Genomic DNA, 22,954 nt, shown 5'->3' with positions numbered 1-22,954 from the left:
GGTCAGTACAGGTGCATCAAAGCTGGGACCGAGAGACTGAAAAACAGCTTCTATCTCAAGGCCATCAGACTGTTAAACAGCCACCACTAACATTGAGTGGCTGCTGCCAACACACTGACTCAACTCCAGCCACTTTAATAATGGGAATTGATGGGAAATTATGTAAAATATATCACTAGCTACTTTAAACAATGCTACCTAATATAATGTTTACATACCCTACATTATTCATCTCATATGTATACATATATACTGTACTCTATATCATCTACTGCATCTTTATGTAATACATGCATCACTAGCCACTTTAACTATGCCACTTTGTTTACATACTCATCTCATATGTATATACTGTACTCGATACCATCTACTGTATCTTGCCTATGCCGCTCTGTACCATCACTCATTCATATATCTTTATGTACATATTCTTTATCCCTTTACACTTGTGTCTATAAGGTAGTAGTTTTGGAATTGTTAGCTAGATTACTTGTTGGTTATTACTGCATTGTCGGAACTAGAAGCACAAGCATTTCGCTACACTCGCATTAACATCTGCTAACCATGTGTATGTGACAAATAAAATTTGATTTCATCTTTCTCCTCCTCTCTCTTTCTCCTGCTCTCTTTCTCCTCTCTTTCTCCTGCTCTCTCCTGCTCTCTTTCTCCTCTCTCTCTCTCTTTCTCCTGCTCTTTCTCCTCTCTCTCCCGCTCTCTCCTGCTCTCTTTCTCCTCTCTCTCTCTCTCTCTTTCTCCTGCTCTCTTTCTCTCTCTCTCTCTCTTTCTCCTGCTCTCTTTCTCCTCTCTCTCTCTTTCTCCTGCTCTTTCTCTCTCTCTCTCTTTCTCCTGCTCTCTTTCTCCTCTCTCTCCCTCTTTCTCCTGCTCTCTCTCTCTCTTTCTCCTGCTCTCTTTCTCCTCTCTCTCCCTCTTTCTCCTGCTCTTTCTCCTCTTTCTCCTCCTCTCTTTCTCCTCTTTCTCCTGCTCTCTTTCTCTCTCTCTCTCTCTTTCTCCTGTTCTCTTTCTCCTCTCTCTCCCTCTTTCTCCTCCTCTCTTTCTCCTCTTTCTCCTCCTCTCTTTCTCCTGCTCTTTCTCCTCCTCTCTTTCTCCTCCTCTCTTTCTCCTCTTCTGCTCTCTTTCTCCTCTCTCTCTTTGTCCTCCTCTTTCTCCTCTCCTTTCTCCTCTCTTTCTCCTCCCCCTCTCTCTCTCTCTCATCCACCCTGCCCTACAACCACATGTGAATGTTTCTCCTTAATGTTCCTAATTTCTCTCACTCTCTCATCTACCCCCCCGTCAGGTTCTGGAGGAATATGTACCACCAGTTTGATCGTTCCATGCACCCCGTCAGTCTGTCCTGAAAAACGTTCTCACCCTGAAAGAGAGCAACCGCCAACTGGAAGACACAATCATGAAACTGGAGGCTGTGAGTACACTCCTTGTACTCTCACCCTCTCTCTCACCCTCTCTCTAGCGCTCTCACCCTCTCTCACCCTCTCTCAACCTCTCTCTAGCGCTGTCACCCTCTCTCACCCTCTCTCACTCTCTCTCTCTAGCGCTCTCACCCTCTCTCTAGCGCTCTCACCCTCTCTCTAGCGCTCTCACCCTCTCTCTAGCGCTCTCACCCTCTCTCTAGCGCTCTCACCCTCTCTCTAGCGCTCTCACCCTCTCTCTCTCGCTGTCACCCTCTCTCACCCTCTCTCTAGCGCTCTCACCCTCTCTCTAGCGCTGTCACCCTCTCTCACCCTCTCTCTAGCGCTCTCACCCTCTCTCACCCTCTCTCTCATGACCTAATTTAACCCTGTCTTCTCTCTGTTCCTCCAGAGACTACAGAAGCATGGCATCAGCCCCCCACCCCAGACCCCCAGGCCCCCTAAAGACCAACGCACCCTCCTTAACCACACACGGCCCCACTCCCTCATCCTGGGAGCCCCCCTCAGCCTTAAGGAGGCGCAGCATCAGGAGGAGGTGGGGGAGGAGGCAAAAAAATGCTGCAGTGACACAGAGCGGACAGTAGAGGGAAGCAGCGGCTCAGAGCGCAAGGAGAGCTACGGAGACTTGCAGGGGACATACGGGGCTAATGTGGAGCCCGCTGTGGTCAGCCTGGAGTTTGGAGTAGCCCGCATGACATGCTGAGGGGAGGGGAGGGGAGATTGGACTGGAATGGAGGGAGAGATGGGATGGGGGGGGACGCTGAGCGATGCGGTGACTGAAGGACGGGTGTGTGTTGTGTTCAGCCATATTCCTATGAGGGTGTACTGTATGCCTGTAATGTATGTCTCTGTGGAAAGAGACATTATGGCATTTACCCTACTTAGAAAGGCTGTTTTATGAATGTTGAAAAGCTCTAAAGAGAATAAATGAGAAGATGAAAGCGGTTGTTCTATGTATTATTCAAGTCCAAAACTAAAGCACTGTATGACCCCTTCCTAACATCAGACTGTCTGCTCTGATCTCTTGATGTTTAAACCATCAGATCCGAGCCGAGTCCTTGTGAACATCCCATATTTAATGTTCTCAATATTGCGATCCTCCCAAATGGGACCACAGCCAGGTACAGATTTTTAGTCCTAAAACTCTTCCATCCTCTGTCAAAGCCAGATCAACTTTGGATAACCCTGTTTTAACATGTGGATGGCATGATTCCTCTTTAATCTGAATGAGGATGGATTCTGAACGGCGCCGTTGCTGCATCATGTCCAACATTCGGCCACGGACATGGCGTTGATGAGATAATCCCACTGGTTCTCTTGCGTTGATGAGATAATCCCACTGGTTCTCTTGCATTGATGAGATAATCCCACTGGTTCTCTTGCATTGATGAGATAATCCCACTGGTTCTCTTGCATTGATGAGATAATCCCACTGGTTCTCTTGCATTGATGAGATAATCCCACTGGTTCTCTTGCATTGATGAGATAATCCCACTGGTTCTCTTGCATTGATGAGATAATCCAATTGGTTACCTCTGTCTGACTGGATGAGGTCATGACCCCATTTTGAAGTCATTGCCATGGTAACTCTGGGGTCATGGAACACTAGAGGGGTCACACGGGGTCAGCAAGAGAGCAAGGAGGCTGTGTGTGTGACCGATTTGACAGACTTTCTATATATACGATCAGAGTTATTGACCAATCGGTCCCAGTTTCTAAGAGGAGAGACACACATCAAGATTTGTGAACATTCAGACAGTTTTCAGACCATGTTAAATGAATGAAAACAGCCATCGTTCCCTGACATCCAGCAGGTGGTCACTATAACACCCCGTGGTGACAGCAGTCAATAAGACAGTCTCCTGTTGCTTTTAGCTGTCCGTTAATATCTCTACCTGTACATGACCATCTGATCATTTATCACTCCAGTGTTAATCTGCAAAATTGTAATTATTCGCCAACCTCCTCATGCCTTTTGCACACAATGTATATAGACTCTTTTTTTTCTACTGCGTTATTGACTTGTTTATTGTTTACTCCATGTGTAACTCTGTGTTGTCTGTTCACACTGCTATGCTTTATCTTGGCCAGGTCGCAGTTGCAAATGAGAACTTGTTCTCAACTAGCCTACCTGGTTAAATAAAGGTGTTCTCAACTAGCCTACCTGGATAAATAAAGGTGAAAAAAAAAGAAAATTATAGTGCATCTGACCTCTTAACAGACCCCAGACTACTGTCACTATAGGACTAGGTTAACAGACCCCTGATCACTGTAGGACTAGGTTAACAGACCCCTGATCACTATAGGACTAGGTTAACAGACCCCTGATCACTATAGGACTAGGTTAACAGACCCCTGATCACTATAGGACTAGGTTAACAGACCCCTGATCACTATAGGACTAGGTTAACAGACCCCAGACTAGTATCATTATAGGACTAGGTTAACAGACCCCAGACTAGTATCATTATAGGACTAGGTTAACAGACCCCAGACTACTGTCACTATAGGACTAGGTTAACAGACCCCTGATCACTATAGGACTAGGTTAACAGACCCCTGATCACTGTAGGACTAGGTTAACAGACCCCAGACTAGTATCATTATAGGACTAGGTTAACAGACCCCAGACTACTGTCACTATAGGACTAGGTTAACAGACCCCTGATCACTGTAGGACTAGGTTAACAGATCCCTGACTACTGTCATTATAGGACTAGGCCCTCCTTGATTTCCCTTGGGCCCCTGGGACCAGTGGAGCCTCACTACAGTGTAGTGTAGTCATACTATGGCCCATGCTGAGAGAACAGGACATTGCTGTCCTCCAGCAGTCGCTACCAGAGTGTAACGGGTTAGACAGGCCGGAATGGGTTTACACAGCTGGACCTGAACCATTTCTGTCCGATCCATATGAACACCATACCTGAGGAACGCCATACACCATACCGGAGGAACACCATACCTGAGGAACGCCATACACCATACCGGAGGAACGCCATGTAAGCTCACACACACTAGGTTACAGATGGTGTGTAGCTTGTTTAAGGTTTATGAGCTGTGTATATGTGCATGTTAGAGTGTGTGTGAGTCTACTTGCTCCTAAACTGTTTATGAATATGCCCGGCATGAGCAGTTAAGTCTTTTCACCAGTTCTCTATAAACCTCAATAAAAACATTCAGCAGCTATTTTCTGCTACCAAACTCTCACAATCTCGCGTCAGAATTAGACGTTCGTCCGTGTTAATCAAATGTCAATTTTCAAAGATGTTCCAAACCGTCAAATTTTCAGTGTTTTAAGTTCAGGCGTTAACTCCGAATGGTTAAGGTTTGAGATGGGCTTTGTTTTTTTCTCTCTTGTAAAACAACTTTCTATTGCTGGATTCAAACTTGCAACCTTCTGAATCAGAGGCCAATGTTTACGCCCATCTCTGTCCATAACAACCTCGCCAAACCAAAACATTCTTGAAAGTAAAAAGCTCTCAATGTTGCCCCCTGATGGCCGGTTTCCACGTCCTCTCCCAACGTCCTCAGACATGGAGGCGCATCGGAAACTGACTTGTATCACCGGTGACCTGGCTGGTTTTATTCCTAGCCTGGCTAGCTGATTGTCTCTGCTTTCACTAATACACCGTTGGCTTCTGAAGAAGGCTACTCTATAGTTGTGTGTCAGCTTTCTGTAAAAACCAGCTAAAGCCCTGTGACCTGAGACAAAGAACTCCTTGTACTTTAAGAGCTCTGGAGGTCATTGTTACTACACAGACACACACACACACACACATTCTGTATTTGCACGCTCACTCCATCAATAGTGTCTGGTGAAGGGTTGGACTGCATAGACAAGACCCCCCCCTTCCCCCACACACTTCTCCTTCTGCGTGGTGAACTGGGCCTCCTTAATCCATTTCGTACCGTTGCACTTTACCTTCCATTAAACATTAACAGGTATTTCAGATGACATGGTTCCCCTACTGTCTCCCAGAGCGCTCCACCATTCTGCCATGCTCTATACCTCAACCAGCCATGACACTCCAGAGGTACGCACACACACACTAGTCCTAGTCTTGGTCAGAGAGGCAGCCATGACACTACAGAGGTACGCACACACACACTAGTCCTAGTCTTGGTCAGAGAGGCAGCCATGACATTACAGAGGTACGCACACACACACTAGTCCTAGTCTTGGTCAGAGAGGCAGCCATGACACTACAGAGGTACGCACACACACACACTAGTCCTAGTCTTGGTCAGAGAGGCAGCCATGACACTACAGAGGTACGCACACACACCCTAGTCTTGGTCAGAGAGGCAGCCATGACACTACAGAGGTACGCACACACGCACACTAGTCCTAGTCTTGGTCAGAGAGGCAGCCATGACATTACAGAGGTACGCACACGCACACTAGTCCTAGTCTTGGTCAGAGAGGCAGCCATGACACTACAGAGGTACGCACACACACCCTAGTCTTGGTCAGAGAGGCAGCCATGACACTACAGAGGTACGCACACACACACTAGTCCTAGTCTTGGTCAGAGAGGCAGCCATGACACTACAGAGGTACGCACACACACACTAGTCCTAGTCTTGGTCAGAGAGGCAGCCATGACACTACAGAGGTACGCACACACACACTAGTCCTAGTCTTGGTCAGAGAGGCAGCCATGACACTCCAGAGGTACGCACACACACACTAGTCCTAGTCTTGGTCAGAGAGGCAGCCATGACACTACAGAGGTACGCACACACACACTAGTCCTAGTCTTGGTCAGAGAGGCAGCCATGACACTACAGAGGTACGCACACACACACTAGTCCTAGTCTTGGTCAGAGAGGCAGCCATGACACTACAGAGGTGCGCACACACACACTAGTCCTAGTCTTGGTCAGAGAGGCAGCCATGACACTACAGAGGTACGCACACACACACTAGTCCTAGTCTTGGTCAGAGAGGCAGCCATGACACTACAGAGTTACGCACACACACACTAGTCCTAGTCTTGGTCAGAGAGGCAGCCATGACACTACAGAGGTACGCACATCTGGAAGAAACATGGCACCATCCCTATGGTGAAGCATGGTGGTGGCAGCATCAAGCTGTGGGGATGTTTTTCAGCGGGTGGGACTTGAATACTAGTCAGGATAGAGGGAAAGATAAATGGCGCAAAGTACAGCGAGATCCTTGATGAAAACCTGCTCCAGAGCACTCAGGATTTCAGACTGGGGTGAAGGTTCACCTTCCAACAGGACAACAACCCTGGCACACAGCCAAGCCAATGCAGGATTGGCTTCGGGACAAGTCTCTGAATGTCCTTGCGTGGCCCAGCCAGAGCTCGGATATGAACCCAATCGAACATCTCTGGTGAGACCTGAAATTGTTTTATTGCAGAGACACTCCCCTTCCATCCTGACAAAGCTTGAGAGGATCTGCAGAGAAGAATGGGAGAAACTCCCCAAATACAGGTGTGCCAAGCTTGTATTGTCATACCCAAGAAGACTCGAGGCTGAAATCGCTGCCAAAGGTGCTCCAACAAAGTACCGTAATTGCAGGACTATTAAGCGCACCTGAATATAAACCGCACCCACTGAATTATATATATTTTTTATTTTGTACATAAATAAGCCGCACATGTCTATAAGCCGCAGGTGCCTACCGGTACATTGAAACAAATGAACTTTACACAGCCTTTAAACGAAACACGGCTTGTAACAAATATTAAACAGTAGCCTACCAAGAAAGTCATTGGTCACTATCTTCCTCCTCCTGTGCACTGAAACCACTGAAGTCATCTCCTTCGGTGTCGGAGTTGAATAGCCTCAGAATTGCTTCATCCGATGTTGCATCGTTTTCATTGTCGCTCTCGTCACTTTCATCCGGAGGCAAATACCCCGCTGAGCTCATGCTGCCCCTTCAACACGCAGCAGTCCAGCCTTTCCAAACCTGTTGATGATAGTGGATTTTTTGACAATGCTCCACGCTGTCAGGACCCACTGGCAGACTTGACCATAAGTTGCTCTTCGCCTGCGGCCCGTTTTAGTGAAGGATTTATCCCCACTTGTCATCCAAGCCTCCCACTGAACAAGGAGAGCCACCTTAAATGCACGATTTACACTGATGTCGAGTGGCTGCAAATACTTTGGGCCATCTGCTTTTCTTCCCTCTGAAAGCTTTTGTTGTCTTTTTGCACTGAGTCAGTTCCTCACGCTGCTGTTTCCAACGTCTTATCATCGACTCATTAAGGCCAAGCTCCCGTGCAGCAGCTCTATTTCCTTTTCCAACAGCCAGATCGATCGCCTTCAACTTGAAAGCTGCATCATATGCATTTCTCCGTGTCTTTGCCATGATGAGGGTGACAAAATGACTACCGTAATCAGAATGATGGGACGTTTGAGCGCGCTCGATTTACGTCACATTATGTGACGGTGCTCAGTTTTTTGGCGGCATGAATCTTGTGAAAGCGGGAAAAATCCATAAATTAGCCGCGTCATTGTATAAACCGCGAGGTTCAAAGTGTGGGAATAAAGTAGCGGCTTATAGTCCGGGTACTTTGAATACTTAAGTAAATGTGATATTTCAGTTTTTGTTTTTAATAAATGAGAACTTCTAGAACAGTTATTTTCTGTCTCATAATGGGGTATGATTTGTAGATTGAGAAAAAAAAATTGAATCCATTTTGGAACAAGGCTGTAACAAAATGTGGGAAAAGTTCAGTGGTTTGAATACTTTTCAAATGCACTGTATGTGTGTGTGTGTACTTATTATGTTACAGTGTGGGGAGAGTCTCTGCCAGTTCATAAGATGTAAAGCTGCTCTCTGTTCATTACAGGAACTACATAACACAAGGAGTAATCCTGGGGGAGTACACACAGGTTTAGTCTAATCCTGCCCCAGACACACTGGGGAGATGGTCCTCTCGGAGCCCCTACTCCCCCCGCAATCCTCATTACAGGACACCTGGGGCTACAGAGGGGTGACCAGTGTGTTTTATGTCTGCATGCACATGTGTGTGTGTGTTCTTAATTCACATTAGAAGAAAGGTTGTACATAGTGTATAGTTCACCTTTCAGAGCGGAGGACCTGTTAAATCCCTCAAATCTGTCCTTGGACAGATGTCTGTCTAATAAGGTTTTGGGGCGGCAGGTAGCTTAGTGGTTAGAGTGTTGGGCCAGTAATCGAAAGGTTGCTGTATCGAATCCCTGAGCTGACAAGGTTTAAAAATCTATTGTTCTGCCCCTGAACAAGGCAATTAACCAACTGTTCCCCCGGTAGGCCGTCATTGTAAATAAGAACTTGTTTGTAACTGACCTGCCTAGTTAAACAAAGTTCGATATCAATAACATGGCAGTTCATTGCCCTGATCCATCCAATAACCATTACCATGCCAACCACTCCACTGTACTTCAGCCCAACAATGGATTGAGTGTTTGGTCTGAGTACATTGTCTCTCTCTCTCTCTCTCTCGCACGCACACACACACACCGTAACACTCTATATTGTCCTCTAACTGTCCCATGTCGTGACGAGACCTACCCAGGGGGCCTGTGACAAAAACACTCAATGACAGGGAGCAACATAGTATTTTCTGAATCACATGAACTGTATACCACAACGTTGGTTCAGTTCAACCATGGGAATATCACCTTTTAAGTGTGTGTCTCAATGTTCCTGTTCCAGAAAGACAAACGGACAGTAAACCGGAGTTGACCTGGTAACATGGCTTCCAGGCAGACAGATGACTTGACCTGGTAACATGGCAGACAGATGACTTGACCTGGTAACACAGCCTCCAGGCAGACAGATGACTTGACCTGGTAACACGGCCTCCAGGCAGACAGATGACTTGACCTGGTAACACGGCCTCCAGGCAGACAGATGACTTGACCTGGTAACACGGCCTCCAGGCAGACAGATGACTTGACCTGGTAACATGGCCTCCAGGCAGACAGATGACTTGACCTGGTAACATGGCCTCCAGGCAGACAGATGACTTGACCAGGTAACATGGCCTCCAGGCAGACAGATGACTTGACCTGGTAACATGGCAGACAGATGACTTGACCTGGTAACATGGCAGACAGATGACTTGACCTGGTAACATGGCAGACAGATGACTTGACCTGGTAACATGGCCTCCAGGCAGACAGATGACTTGACCTGGTAACATGGCCTCCAGGCAGGCAGGTGACTTGACCTGGTAACCTGGCCTCCAGGCAGACAGACGACTTGACCTGGTAACCTGGCCTCCAGGCAGACAGACGACTTAACCTGGTAACATGGCCTCCAGGCAGACAGATGACTTGACCTGGTAACATGGCAGACAGATGACTTGACCTGGTAACACGGCCTCCAGGCAGACAGATGACTTGACCTGGTAACATGGCCTCTTGGCAGACAGATGACTTGACCTGGTAACATGGCTTCCCGGCAGACAGATGACTTGACCTGGTAACATGACAGACAGACGACTAGACCTGGTAACATGGCAGACAGACGACTTGACCTGGTAACATGGCCTCCAGGCAGACAGACGACTTGACCTGGTAACATGGCCTCCAGGCAGACAGATGACTTGACCTGGTAACATGGCAGACAGACGACTAGACCTGGTAACATGGCAGACAGACGACTTGACCTGGTAACATGGCCTCCAGGCAGACAGATGACTTGACCTGGTAACATGGCAGACAGATGACTTCACCTGGTAACACGGCCTCCAGGCAGATAGATGACTTGACCTGGTAACATGGCCTCCAGGCAGACAGATGACTTGACCTGGTAACATGGCTTCCCGGCGGACAGATGACTTGACCTGGTAACATGGCCTCCAGGCAGACAGATGACTTGACCTGGTAACATGGCCTCCAGGCAGACAGGTGACTTGACCTGGTAACATGGCCTCCAGGCAGACAGATGACTTGACCTGGTAACATGGCCTCCAGGCAGACAGATGACTTGACCTGGTAACATGGCAGACAGACGACTAGACCTGGTAACATGGCAGACAGACGACTTGACCTGGTAACATGGCAGACAGATGACTTGACCTGGTAACATGGCCTCCAGGCAGACAGATGACTTGACCTGGTAACATGGCATCCAGGCAGGCAGGTGACTTGACCTGGTAACCTGGCCTCCAGACAGACGACTTGACCTGGTAACATGGCCTCCAGACAGACGACTTGACCTGGTAACATGGCCTCCAGGCAGACAGATGACTTGACCTGGTAACATGGCAGACAGATGACTTGACCTGGTAACATGGCATCCAGGCAGGCAGGTGACTTGACCTGGTAACCTGGCATCCAGGCAGACAGATGACTTGACCTGGTAACCCAGCCTCCAGGCAGACAGATGACTTGACCTGGTAACATGGCCTCCAGGCAGACAGATGACTTGACCTGGTAACATGGCAGACAGATGACTTGACCTGGTAACATGGCCTCCAGGCAGACAGATGACTTGACCTGGTAACATGGCCTACAGGCAGACAGATGACTTGACCTGGTAACATGGCCTCCAGGCAGACAGATGACTTGACTTGACCTGGTAACATGGCAGACAGATGACTTGACCTGGTAACATGGCAGACAGATGACTTGACCTGGTAACATGGCCTCCAGGCAGACAGATGACTTGACCTGGTAACATGGCCTCCAGGCAGACAGATGACTTGACCTGGTAACATGGCATCCAGGCAGGCAGGTGACTTGACCTGGTAACCTGGCCTCCAGGCAGACAGGCGACTTGACCTGGTAACATGGCAGACAGATGACTTGACCTGGTAACATGGCAGACAGATGACTTGACCTGGTAACATGGCATCCAGGCAGGCAGGTGACTTGACCTGGTAACCTGGCCTCCAGGCAGACAGACAACTTGACCTGGTAACACAGCCTCCAGGCAGACAGATGACTTGACCTGGTAACATGGCCTCCAGGCAGACAGATGACTTGACCTGGTAACATGGCCTCCAGGCAGACAGATGACTTGACCTGGTAACATGCTCTCCAGGCAGACAGATGACTTGACCTGGTAACATGCTCTCCAGGCAGACAGATGACTTGACCTGGTAACATGCTCTCCAGGCAGGCCTAGGTCAGCTCTGTCTATCAGAGTTGGTCAGGAAAGAGAAAAGTTATTTCTCAACGCTCCACTATGCGGAAGCCTTCGTGTGTGTGTGTGTGTGTGTGTGTGTGTGTGTGTGTGTGTGAATGCAGACATTGTTTGATAGCAATGAGGTGGAAAAGGGGTTCTGTGCCTCAAAGAAGAAGGAAAGAAGAGAGGAGATGATGGAGAAGGGAAGAGAGAGACGCTGAAAGTAGGTCAGGTGCTTAGGGGAAGGAAAAGGGGGATAACTAGTCAGTTGTACAACTGAATGCATTCAACTGAAATGTGTCTTCCGCATTTAACCCAACCCCTCCGAATCAGAGAGGAGCGGGAGGCTGCCTTAATCGACACCCACGTCTTCGGCGCCCGGGGAGATAGGGAGGAATAGAAAAATAATACCCACAGAGCTCAGCTAGATGACTTAGAATCTGTGGAAGAAACACATTTGTTGAAAGTGAGAGAACGAAGCAGAATGAGTGGAAGAAACAGACATTTGTTGAGAGAGAGAGGTTTGGGTAATATGCTATGCACAGAGGTGTGTGTGTGTGTGTGTGTGTGTGTGTGTGTGTGTGTGTGTGTGTGTGTGTGTGTGTGTGTGTGTGTGTGTGTGTGTGTGTGTGTGTGTGTGTGTGTGTGTTAAGAACATTAGCTAGGCTGGAATATTTCTCTAAATCTAATTTATCCTCTAGATACCGCTGATCAGCAAATCTGCTCAAATCCTACATCTCTCTCTCACACACACACACACACACACACACATTGAAAAAAACGACACAACCGAATCCTCTCATCTAAGTGTGATTTGAGAGGCTTAGTTTTGTTTACTTAAACCTTTAAATCTGAAAACACACACACACACACATTATCGTGTAAGTACTGTATCAGTCGCACATTCATATTCAAAAACAAGCTCATTTGTTTCGTACCTTTGAAATCTCTCACAAAAACCTACACACAACCACAAACACACAACCACATACAGCAGTGCAGCACAAGACAATCTCTCTCTCTCTGTCTCACTGTGATGGGAGTGTGAACATAGATAAATAAAGAATAGAAAAGAAGAGAGGGATCCATAGTGCTGGTGGGATGGGAATGGAGAGAGAGAGAGGCATGGGCAATCCGCCAACGCTGACGAAAGCTGCTTAGCGCAACCAGTTGCCATGGATACAGTCAGGGGCAGCACCTTGTGTGTGAGAAAAAAAGAGAGCGAGAGAGAGGGAGAGGGAGGGAAAACCAACAGGCAAGCGTCAGACAGAACCAGTGAGGAAGTGAGAGAACACCAAGCTGCAGGACAGAGAGAGAGTGAGAGAGACAGAGGGAGCGTGAGAGAGACAGAGAGAGACAGCCAGAGCAAAAGAGTGACAGAGTGATAGCTAGAAGATGGAGGTTCAGTCAGAATGCGTTGAGCCTCCTCCACCTCCAAGCGATCCCCAGCCGCCAGGGAAGATCAACAAAGCAGCCTTCAAGCTGTTCGGAAAACGACGCTCCGGAATGGCTGGATTCTTCTCTTTCAGGAACAAAGGGGTCAACAGGAACGGGAATTCTGTGAATGTGAATTCTATGGGGGCTACTAACGAGCTCGTCAGGAGTAAAACGCATGGCGGACTAACGAGCTTGGAACCAGACGGACAGAGAGGGGAGGAGTCCGGAATATCAGAGGCGGGACAGGTGAGGTCTCTCAGCAAATCACTGAGCTTCTTTTCGCTGCTCAGACGAGGAAGTGTGAGAGTCAATGAGAATACAGGGTTTGGGAGAAGGGGGAGGGGTTTAAAAGGCTTCTTCAGTAGTATGAAATGGCGGCGGAAGGAGAACGTGATGGCGGGAGAGGGGGAGGTAGCGGAGGTGAGAGAGGGGGATGTGATTCTAACAGAAGAATTGAAAGACATCACTCTGACCCTCGAACCCCAGCCCCGCCCGCCCCTGGAGGATCATGGTAGCTCGGAGGCTGAGAAAAACACAGAATCGGCAGGAACCTCTCCCTCCAACAACGCCACGACACCACTTACGCCATCAATCGCCTTGACGACAAACCTGTCAGAATCCCTCTATACGCCATCCCCCTCCCCTCTCCGCACCGTCCTCCACTCAAAACCCAAAACGTCAATTTCCTCTGTAACGGCCAACCCCCCTCTGGATCAGTGTGACCCCCCCTCCGAACCCTCAGTGGACCGGCTCTGTTCAGTCCTCTTCACTGACGTCACTTCACTCAAGAGCTTTGATTCACTGACGGGGTGCGGTGACATCATCGCAGACGCAGAGGAGGAGGTGGCAGGAAACGGGGGAGGAGGAGTAGGAAGTGCTACTAGCAGTAGCACTAGTAGTGGGGAAGGAGGAGGAGGAGTACGAAGCTCCATTAATACCCATGTCACCCCTTCCACCCCTACCTCCACCTCCGCTACTGCCTCTACCCCTGGCCCCCTCCCTGCCAGAGCACGGTTGATGCCCTCTCACTCTGCCCCGACTCAGCAGCCCTCTGGCAGTGGCGTGGTGGCCTACATGGGGGGTGGGGAGGAGATGGCCAGCCCTGACGGGGTGGACGACGCAGACATGCAGGGGCTCTGGCACATGCTCCCCTCTGGGGGAGAAAACTCCCCCACTTTCCTCCGATCCAACTCTCACCTGGCTCCCCCGAGGGGTACAGAGCGGAAATTCACCCAGGTCAAGTCTCTGGGACTCAGCAAGATCCCTGTAGTGGGGGGAGGAGGGGGAGGAAGGGTGACTAAACTCCCCACTCACGCCGCTTGCCAAACCTCCTCTCCCAATGAGAAGGAGACTAAGGAGGAAGTCCCACCCCAACAGGATGTCCCGGCTCTTAGTGATGAGGGCTACTGGGATACGCCCTCTGCAACCCCCACGGCAACGCCTGACAACGGCTTCCTGCGGAACCAGAGGCTTGGCCTATTGTGTGACAGCTGCTCTGGCGATGCGCTCTACGACCTCTACAACGAGGAATTGGAAAGATCTGATGACGAGGAAGAGGAAGAAGATCTGATGAGTACTCCTTCCACTTCCGCATGTGAGTACAAACTCAGCCCTCTGGCCCGGACTACTCCTTTCTCCTCTTCCTCTTTCCACTCGATGAAGGGAAGCACTAGCCTTCCCCGCGAGTCCAAAATCCCCCTTAGTGTCAGACAGACCACACCCCCTCACTCTGTGAGCCAATCAACTCTTTCCTCTGTCCACGCAACCGCTCCTCCCTCTGACACACCCACCCATGCCCCTCCCCCAGCCCGGACCAGAATCCCTGTCTCCAAGGTGCCAGTCCGTCGCCCTGGGAACAAGGCCGGCAACGCTACACAGGGGCCAGCGCCCAGGAAGTAGCTTTGGACCAGGCAGCCATGAACTCTGGTGTCTTTGGACTAAACCTGTGTACACCATCACTGGTCTTATGTTTAAGACATTGCTGGACTGGTGGGTTGTGGAAGGGATCAGACAATGATAGACAGAAGAGCTCTAAGAAACACTCCCATTGGATCCTAGTGGGTCACAACAAAACTAAATAAACGTTGGGTGGCAAAGAAAGTTTGACATACTGTAACCACTGAACATAAGTGTACAATATCACTGGAGGTGTGTGTTCAACATCACTGGAGGTGTGTGTTCAACATCACTGGAGGTGTGTGTTCAACATCACTGGAGGTGTGTGTACAACATCACTGGAGGTGTGTGTACAACATCACTGGAGGTGTGTGTACAACATCACTGGAGGTGTGTGTACAACATCACTGGAGGTGTGTGTACAACATCACTGGAGGTGTGTGTACAACATCACTGGTCGTGTGTGTACAACAACATCACTGGTCGTGTGTGTACAACATCACTGGAGGTGTGTGTACAACATCACTGGAGGTGTGTGTACAACATCACTGGTCGTGTGTGTACAACATCACTGGTCGTGTGTGTACAACATCACTGGTCGTGTGTGTACCACATCACTGGTCGTGTGTGTACCACATCACTGGAGGTGTGTGTATAACATCACTGGAGGTGTGTGTACAACATCACTGGAGGTGTGTGTACAACATCACTGGAGGTGTGTGTACAACATCACTGGAGGTGTGTGTACAACATCACTGGAGGTGTGTGTACAACATCACTGGAGGTGTGTGTACAACATCACTGGAGGTGTGTGTACAACATCACTGGAGGTGTGTGTACAACATCACTGGAGGTGTGTGTACAACATCACTGGTCGTGTGTGTACAACATCACTGGAGGTGTGTGTACAACATCACTGGAGGTGTGTGTACAACATCACTGGAGGTGTGTGTACAACATCACTGGAGGTGTGTGTACAACATCACTGGAGGTGTGTGTATGGGAAACATATATATTATGTGTATAAGAAACTTGGCAACTCTTCAAGTGGGGGAAGGGAGCGCACAGAAAAGTTTGGGATCCACATTTTTAGACAACTCTCATCGCTTCCTGTAAATTTTGGTCATATAAATCAACTGCACTACACACTGCTAGGAAGGACCAGGGCACCTTTCACACCGCTAGGAAGGACCAGAGCACCTTTCACACCACTAGGAAGGACCAGGGCACCTTTCACACTGCTAGGAAGGACCAGAGCACCTTTCACACTGCTAGGAAGGACCAGAGCACCTTTCACACTGCTAGGAAGGACCAGGGCACCTTTCACACCGCTAGGAAGGACCAGGGCACCTTTCACACCGCTAGGAAGGACCAGAGCACCTTTCACACCGCTAGGAAGGACCAGGGCACCTTTCACACCGCTAGGAAGGACCAGGGCACCTTTCACACCGCTAGGAAGGACCAGGGCACCTTTCACACCGCTAGGAAGGACCAGAGCACCTTTCACACTGCTAGGAAGGACCAGGGCACCTTTCACACCGCTAGGAAGGACCAGGGCACCTTTCACACCGCTAGGAAGGACCAGAGCACCTTTCACACTGCTAGGAAGGACCAGGGCACCTTTCACACCGCTAGGAAGGACCAGAGCACCTTTCACACTGCTAGGAAGGACCAGGGCACCTTTCACACCGCTAGGAAGGACCAGGGCACCTTTCCCACTGCTAGGAAGGACCAGGGCACCTTTCACACTGCTAGGAAGGACCAGGGCACCTTTCACACCGCTAGGAAGGACCAGAGCACCTTTCACACTGCTAGGAAGGACCAGGGCACCTTTCACACCGCTAGGAAGGACCAGGGCACCTTTCACACTGCTAGGAAGGACCAGAGCACCTTTCACACTGCTAGGAAGGACCAGAGCACCTTTCACACTGCTAGGAAGGACCAGAGCGCCTTTCACACTGCTAGGAAGGACACCAGAGCACCTTTACCTTTTCTCTTCAAGTCCTTTTTTCTAAAAGACAGATTTTATATGATACAACGTGTTTAATCTAACAACAGTCTAATATAATTAAACAGTTTGGAATGTGTCATCATCTAATCTGTAACTAATTACCTCCTAATCCCAGACTCCAATCCTTAATCTGTCATTTTGTCATGCCATTTAGCAGACATTTTTATTCAAAGTGATTTACAGTAATGCAGGTGGGAGGAGCTATATGAGGATGGGCTCATTGTAAAGGCTGGAATGGAATTAATGGAACAGAGTCAAACATGTTACTCTTTGGGATCATGTTACTCTTTGGGATCATGTTACTCTTTGGGATCATGTTACTCTTTGTGTGATACCATTCCATTTATTCCATTGAGCCCATCCTCCCACCAGTGAGTCATACATGCATATTATTACATTATTTTTTTTGATGGGTCATCCCAGGAATCAAAGCCACCATCCTGGCATTGCAAGCGCAATGTGCTACCAACTGAGCTACAGTGGACCACCGTCTTCTAAAACCTGATTGGTTATACTGCTGACTATTTTTCTACTGCCAGTGGATGGCTGTGATGACAACATTGCTCAAATAAATCCGAGAGAATGTATGTAAGTTTATTCATTAAGGTGCACATGGAGATCACAGGATACCTCACCTTGCCAGTGAATGTAACCAAGAAACGTCCCTAAAACATCCTCCTTAGTGAAACATAAACACACACATGGTCCTCTGGACCTGATGGACTCCACCACTCAAACGAGCAACTACTGTACTGTGATGACCTTACACAGCCGCACTGCAATCTGGGAAAACAGCTGCAGGTTCAATCTCTCTGGGATTTACAACCATAACAAATCACCTAATGGAAAACTAACTGAACACTCTCACTGCATGAGGTGCCTGGAACACAAGGCACTCGGATCAGGGAACACTGACACACACACACACACACACACACACACACACACACACACACACACACACACACACACACACACACACACACACATACATACACACACACACACACACACACATATATATATATATATATATATATATATATATATATATATATATATATATATATATTATATATATTAAATACTTTATTTGAATCCACCAATCAAATTTACAAAAAATGGATCCAAACATTTCAAAGTCCCCGTTTTGCATGGTACTCAAGGGTACAGAAAGCAGCTCCTTCTCCAAACAGCTAGGCTGCCCAGAGCAGTACCTAGCCTATTGCTTTGCCCTAGTTTTTGTCAGGCCCGCAATCTGGAGGCCACACACTGCAAGCCTGTGTACATGGCCGAGACTGCCAAATATCAGGGCCACCAGCTTGCACCTCCAACTGAGGCTGTCCAAGCGTGGCACGAGGGGCAGGTACTGAAGCAGCTCCTCAGCACGCACGCACGCATGCACGCACGCACGCACGCACACACACACACACACACACACCACGTCAAGAACTGTTTTTCGTACCAACCCTGGATGACTTTCTTCTCTACCAGGACACATTAATATAATGCTTTTTTTCTACGGAGTACTTTCTTCTTCACTAGTTTTCATACTCTTTTTTTTATAGGATAATGTTTCATGAGATACCGCAACCAACCTTGACTGTGTAAACACCAGCTACTTAGTGGGCTTTTGTTTTTGTTTCTGATTTATGAAGGTGTGTGTGGGGGTGGGGTTCCAAACTTGCCTATGGCATACATTCAGGAGTAAATTTCACCCCGCCCACCCCAATCCCCAAATCAGGAGTAACCTTCACCCTCCGTCCCCAAATCAGGAGAAACCTTCACCCTCCGTCCCCAAATCAGGAGTAACCTTCACCCTCTGTCCCCAAATCAGGAGTAACCTTCACCTCCCATCCCCAAATCAGGAGAAACCTTCACCCCCCATCCCCAAATCAGGAGAAACCTTCACCCTCTGTCCCCAAATCAGGAGTAACCCTCACCCCCCTCCCCAAATCAGGAGTAACCCTCACCCTCTGTCCCCAAATCAGGAGTAACGCTCACCCCCATCCCCAAATCAGGAGTAACCCTCACCCTCTGTCCCCAAATCAGGAGTAACCCTCACCCCACAACCCCAAATCAGGAGTAACCCTCACCCTCTGTCCCCAAATCAGGAGTAACCCTCACCCCCCAACCCCAAATCATAGACACGCTTCCCTCATCCTGCTGTTATTCTATACCATTAGGCGTTACAGACCTATAAACAATGAGATCTGAATGCAGAATGACGTCACTCTTAGCCTTACATCTACCTTCCTGTCTGTCCATCTCTCTGTCTTTCTATTATTCCCTCTGGTGTGAATATCTTTGTTTTCTTTCACTCTGTTAATGGTGTGAATATCTTTGTTTTCTTTCGTTCTGTTAATGGTGTGAATATCTTTGTTTTCTTTCACTCTGTTAATGGTGTGAATATCTTTGTTTTCTTTCGTTCTGTTAATGGTGTGAATATCTTTGTTTAATTAATAAACCGCTGTGTTCGCGCTAATCGAGACGATTCTGGCTCAGTGTGTTGGCATCCATTTCAGTCGCCTGCTGACACACACACACACACACGAGGGATGGGAAGGTAAAGCTGCTGTTGATCTGCTGCAGTGGTGGGTGATGTTTTTGTGTGTGGCTCAGAGAGCTACAGCTGCTGATGGATAAACAACTCACATCACTTGTTCCTCAAGAAGACCTCCGAATGTAATATTGATTGTTAGATTGTGTGGTCTTTCTGAGGCTGAATGTGAATGGTGAAGGTGGGAGAGAGACACAAAGAGAGAGGCTGGCTGCAGCTGATACAGGCTCTGTCAATATGAAACCGGGTAAATGTGTGTGTGTGTGTACATCTACTTTAAGACCCCCCTATCTGCTTAAGTGTGTGAGTGAGTGTGTGTGTGTGTGCGTGTGTGTGTTTGAGTGTTGAATATAGATGGGAGGGAATGTCTCTATTTGTAAGCTTTCTCTGTCATTGTTAGAGGGACGCACGTGTTGCTGGAGAAAGGATGTGCTGTATGTGTGTGTATGTGTACGCCTAAGGAAGGCAGGAGTATTTGGTGCAGTGTGAATCCCCTTTGTAGTAGTGCAGAAAAAATACACCTCCCCCTCTTCTCCCCTCCCCCTCTCTCTTTTTCTCCCCCTCCATCTCTCTCCCCTCTTCTCCCCCCCTCCCCCTCTCTCTTTTTCTCCCCTCCATCTCCCCCTCCCCCTCTTCTCTCCCCCCTCTCTCTTTTTCTCCCCTCCATCTCTCTCCCCCCCCTCTTCTCCCCTCCCCCTCTCTCTTTTCTCCCCTCCATCTCTCTCCCCCTCCCCCTCTCTCTTTTTCCCTCCCCCTCTCTCCTTTTCTCCCCTCTCTCTTTTTCTCCCCTCCCCTCTTCTCCCCTCCCCCTCTCTCTTTTCTCCCCCTTCTCCCCCCCCTCTCTCTTTTTTCTCTCTCCCTCCATCTCTCTCTCCCCCTCTTCTCCCCTCCATCTCCCCTCTCTCTTTTTCTCCCCTCCATCTCTTTTTCTCCCCCATCTCTTCTCCCCCTCCTCCCCTCCCCTCTCTCTTTTCTCCCCTCCATCTCTCTCCCTCTCTTCTCCCTCCCCTCTCTTTTCTCCCTCCTCTCTCCCCTTTTCTCCCCCCCTCCCCCTCTCTCTTTTCTCCCTCCTCCCCTCCATCTCTCTCCCCCTCTTCTCCCCTCCCCCTCTCTCTTTTTCTCCCTCCATCCATCTCTCCCCCTCTTTTCCCCTTCTCCCCTCCCCTCTCTTTTTTTGAAGAGTGAGGGTAGGGAGGAGAAGAGGGAGGAGAAGGGGTAGGGAGGAGAAGAGTGAGGGTAGGGAGGGGTAGGGAGGAGAAGAGTGAGGGGTAGGGAGGAGAAGAGTGAGGGGGTAGGGAGGAGAAGAGTGAGGGGTAGGGAGGAGAAGAGTGAGGGGTAGGGAGGAGAAGAGTGAGGGATAGGGAGGAGAAGAGTGAGGGATAGGGAGGAGAAGATTGAGTGGTAGGGAGGAGAAGAGTGAGGGGTAGGGAGGAGAAGAGTGAGGGGTAGGGAGGAGAAGTGAGGGGTGAGGGGTAGGGAGGAGAAGAGTGAGGGATAGGGAGGAGAAGAGTGAGGGGGTAGGGAGGAGAAGAGTGAGGGGGTAGGGAGGAGAAGAATGAGGGGTAGGGAGGAGAAGAGTGAGGGGTAGGGAGGAGAAGAGTGAGGGATAGGGAGGAGAAGAGTGAGGGATAGGGAGGAGAAGAGTGAGGGGTAGGGAGGAGAAGAATGAGTGGGGTAGGGAGGAGAAGAATGAGGGGTAGGGAGGAGGGAAGAGTGAGGGTAGGGAGGAGAAGAATGAGGGGTAGGGAGGAGAAGAGTGAGGGTAGGGAGGAAAAGAATGAGGAGGGGTAGGGAGGGAAGAATGAGGGGTAGGGAGGAGAAGAGTGAGGGATAGGGAGGAGAAGAATTAGGGGTAGGGAGGAGAAGAGTGAGGGGTAGGGAGGAGAAGAATGAGGGGTAGGGAGGAGAAGAATGAGGGGTAGGGAGGGGAGAAGAGTGAGGTGTAGGGAGGAGAAGAGTGAGGGGTAGGGAGGGAGAAGAGTGAGGGGTAGGGAGGAGAAGAGTGAGGGGTAGGGAGGAGAAGAGTGAGGGGTAGGGAGGAGAAGAATGAGGGGTAGGGAGGGGAGGAGGGGAAGGGAGGAGAAGAGAGGGTAGGGAGGAGAAGAGTGAGGGGTAGGGAGGAGAAGAATGAGTGTTAGGGGGAGGAGAAGAGTGAGAGGTAGGGAGGAGAAGAGTGAGGGGTTGGGAGGAGAAGAGGAGGGTAGGGAGGAGAAGAGTGAGGGGTAGGGAGGAGAAGAGTGAGGGGTAGGGAGGAGAAGAGTGAGGGGTAGGGAGGAGAAGAGTGAGGGGTAGGGAGGAGAAGAGTGTGTTTGTAAGTGTGTGTGTGAGAATCTGCATAATGTAGAATAATTATACCTGCATGACCATTCAGGTCAGACTGTATTGATGAGGATGATGATGATATACTTAACCAATAAGGCAGGAGAGGGTGTGGTATATGGGCAATATACCACGACTTAGGGGTAGTGGTACACACAACGCAATACGGAGTGCCTGGATGCAGCCCTCAGACGTGGTATATTGGCCATCATGGTTGAGGAGTAACGGATTACAAAAAAAAATGTAATTGAAATCTGTTACGTTGCCAGCAAAAATATTGTAATCAGATTACAGATACTTTTGAGGAACTAGATGATTACTTCGAGGATCACTTTTAAATACGGAAAGGATGTTTGCGGAAAAAAAATCTTTGACACTGTTTTTCTCAATTACATTCAAATCAGCATTGAAAAAAGGCGCAAACTTGAATTTGTTCAACGTGAGTGAGTCTGACCACAAGTCAGAGACCACTATGATGTCAGAGACCACTATGATGTCAGAGACCACTATGATGTCAGAGACCACTATGATGTCAGAGACCACTATGATGACACCAAATGTGTTTGATGGATCGCGGGAATAGAGCAGGAATAGGGTTTTGTGGGCTACAGTCCAAGCTATGTCTTCCAATGGTGCATGCTGTCGGCATCCAAAGATTATCCAACTTGTATAAACAGTTGAAAGTAAGGATGACAGCAGTGGTGTCGTCTACGGCGATACGGATATCACTTATTATTGATATCTACATAGCACATTGATGTGAATCACACTGCTGCTCTCTCATTTAGCTATTTCTGCTTTATGGATTGTGGTTGTTGTGGATGGCTGTTCACAAATCTAAATGTCTATTTAAACCCAATAATGGTTGAATTACAGAAGTTTAAGCTGACTATCAATCATTGTTTTTGAAACTAGCCAGGGAAAAATGTGCTCTTGCAACAGCTGCATAGTGCGGATCCCAGCCTATGGAATAAAAGTGGGGCTTTTATTACTCAATCTAATTCAGGCTGACAAAAACATTAAATCCATAGGCTTAATGGACCCGTGTTCAAACTCACACACTTTTGACAGACTTAAAGGGGCAATCTGTAGTTGCTACATCCATTTTTGGACTGATTGTGGCTGATTTTTAATGGAATATCTACATAGGCGTACAGAGGCCCATTTATCTGCAACCAGATACTCAACTAGTCTAAAGAAGGCCAGTTTTA

At 48.7% G+C, this 22,954-nt stretch overlaps 2 protein-coding genes across 2 annotated transcripts in view; both read left to right on the top strand.

Moving 5' to 3' along the window:
• LOC112227653 (myotubularin-related protein 6) overlaps positions 1-2,169 on the top strand; it is a 26,680-nt gene extending 24,511 nt beyond the window's left edge. Inside the window, 3 exon segments of the mRNA XM_042308744.1 lie at positions 1,295-1,338; positions 1,341-1,420; positions 1,819-2,169. Coding sequence (XP_042164678.1) covers positions 1,295-1,338; positions 1,341-1,420; positions 1,819-2,130 — 436 coding nt within the window. The 3' untranslated portion in view covers positions 2,131-2,169.
• A 10,588-nt stretch (positions 2,170-12,757) lies between these two features.
• LOC112241041 (APC membrane recruitment protein 2-like) lies at positions 12,758-17,707 on the top strand. The gene has a single exon (XM_024409226.2). The coding sequence runs from the start codon at positions 12,916-12,918 to the stop codon at positions 14,854-14,856; it is 1,941 nt and encodes a 646-aa protein (XP_024264994.1). The 5' UTR covers positions 12,758-12,915; the 3' UTR covers positions 14,857-17,707.
• The last annotated feature ends 5,247 nt before the right edge of the window (positions 17,708-22,954 follow it).

Source organism: Oncorhynchus tshawytscha, linkage group LG29 (assembly GCF_018296145.1).
Source record: "Oncorhynchus tshawytscha isolate Ot180627B linkage group LG29, Otsh_v2.0, whole genome shotgun sequence".
NCBI lineage: Eukaryota > Metazoa > Chordata > Actinopteri > Salmoniformes > Salmonidae > Oncorhynchus > Oncorhynchus tshawytscha.
The sequence above is the reverse complement of the archived record's forward strand: the minus strand, read 5'-3'. Positions and strand labels throughout refer to the sequence as shown.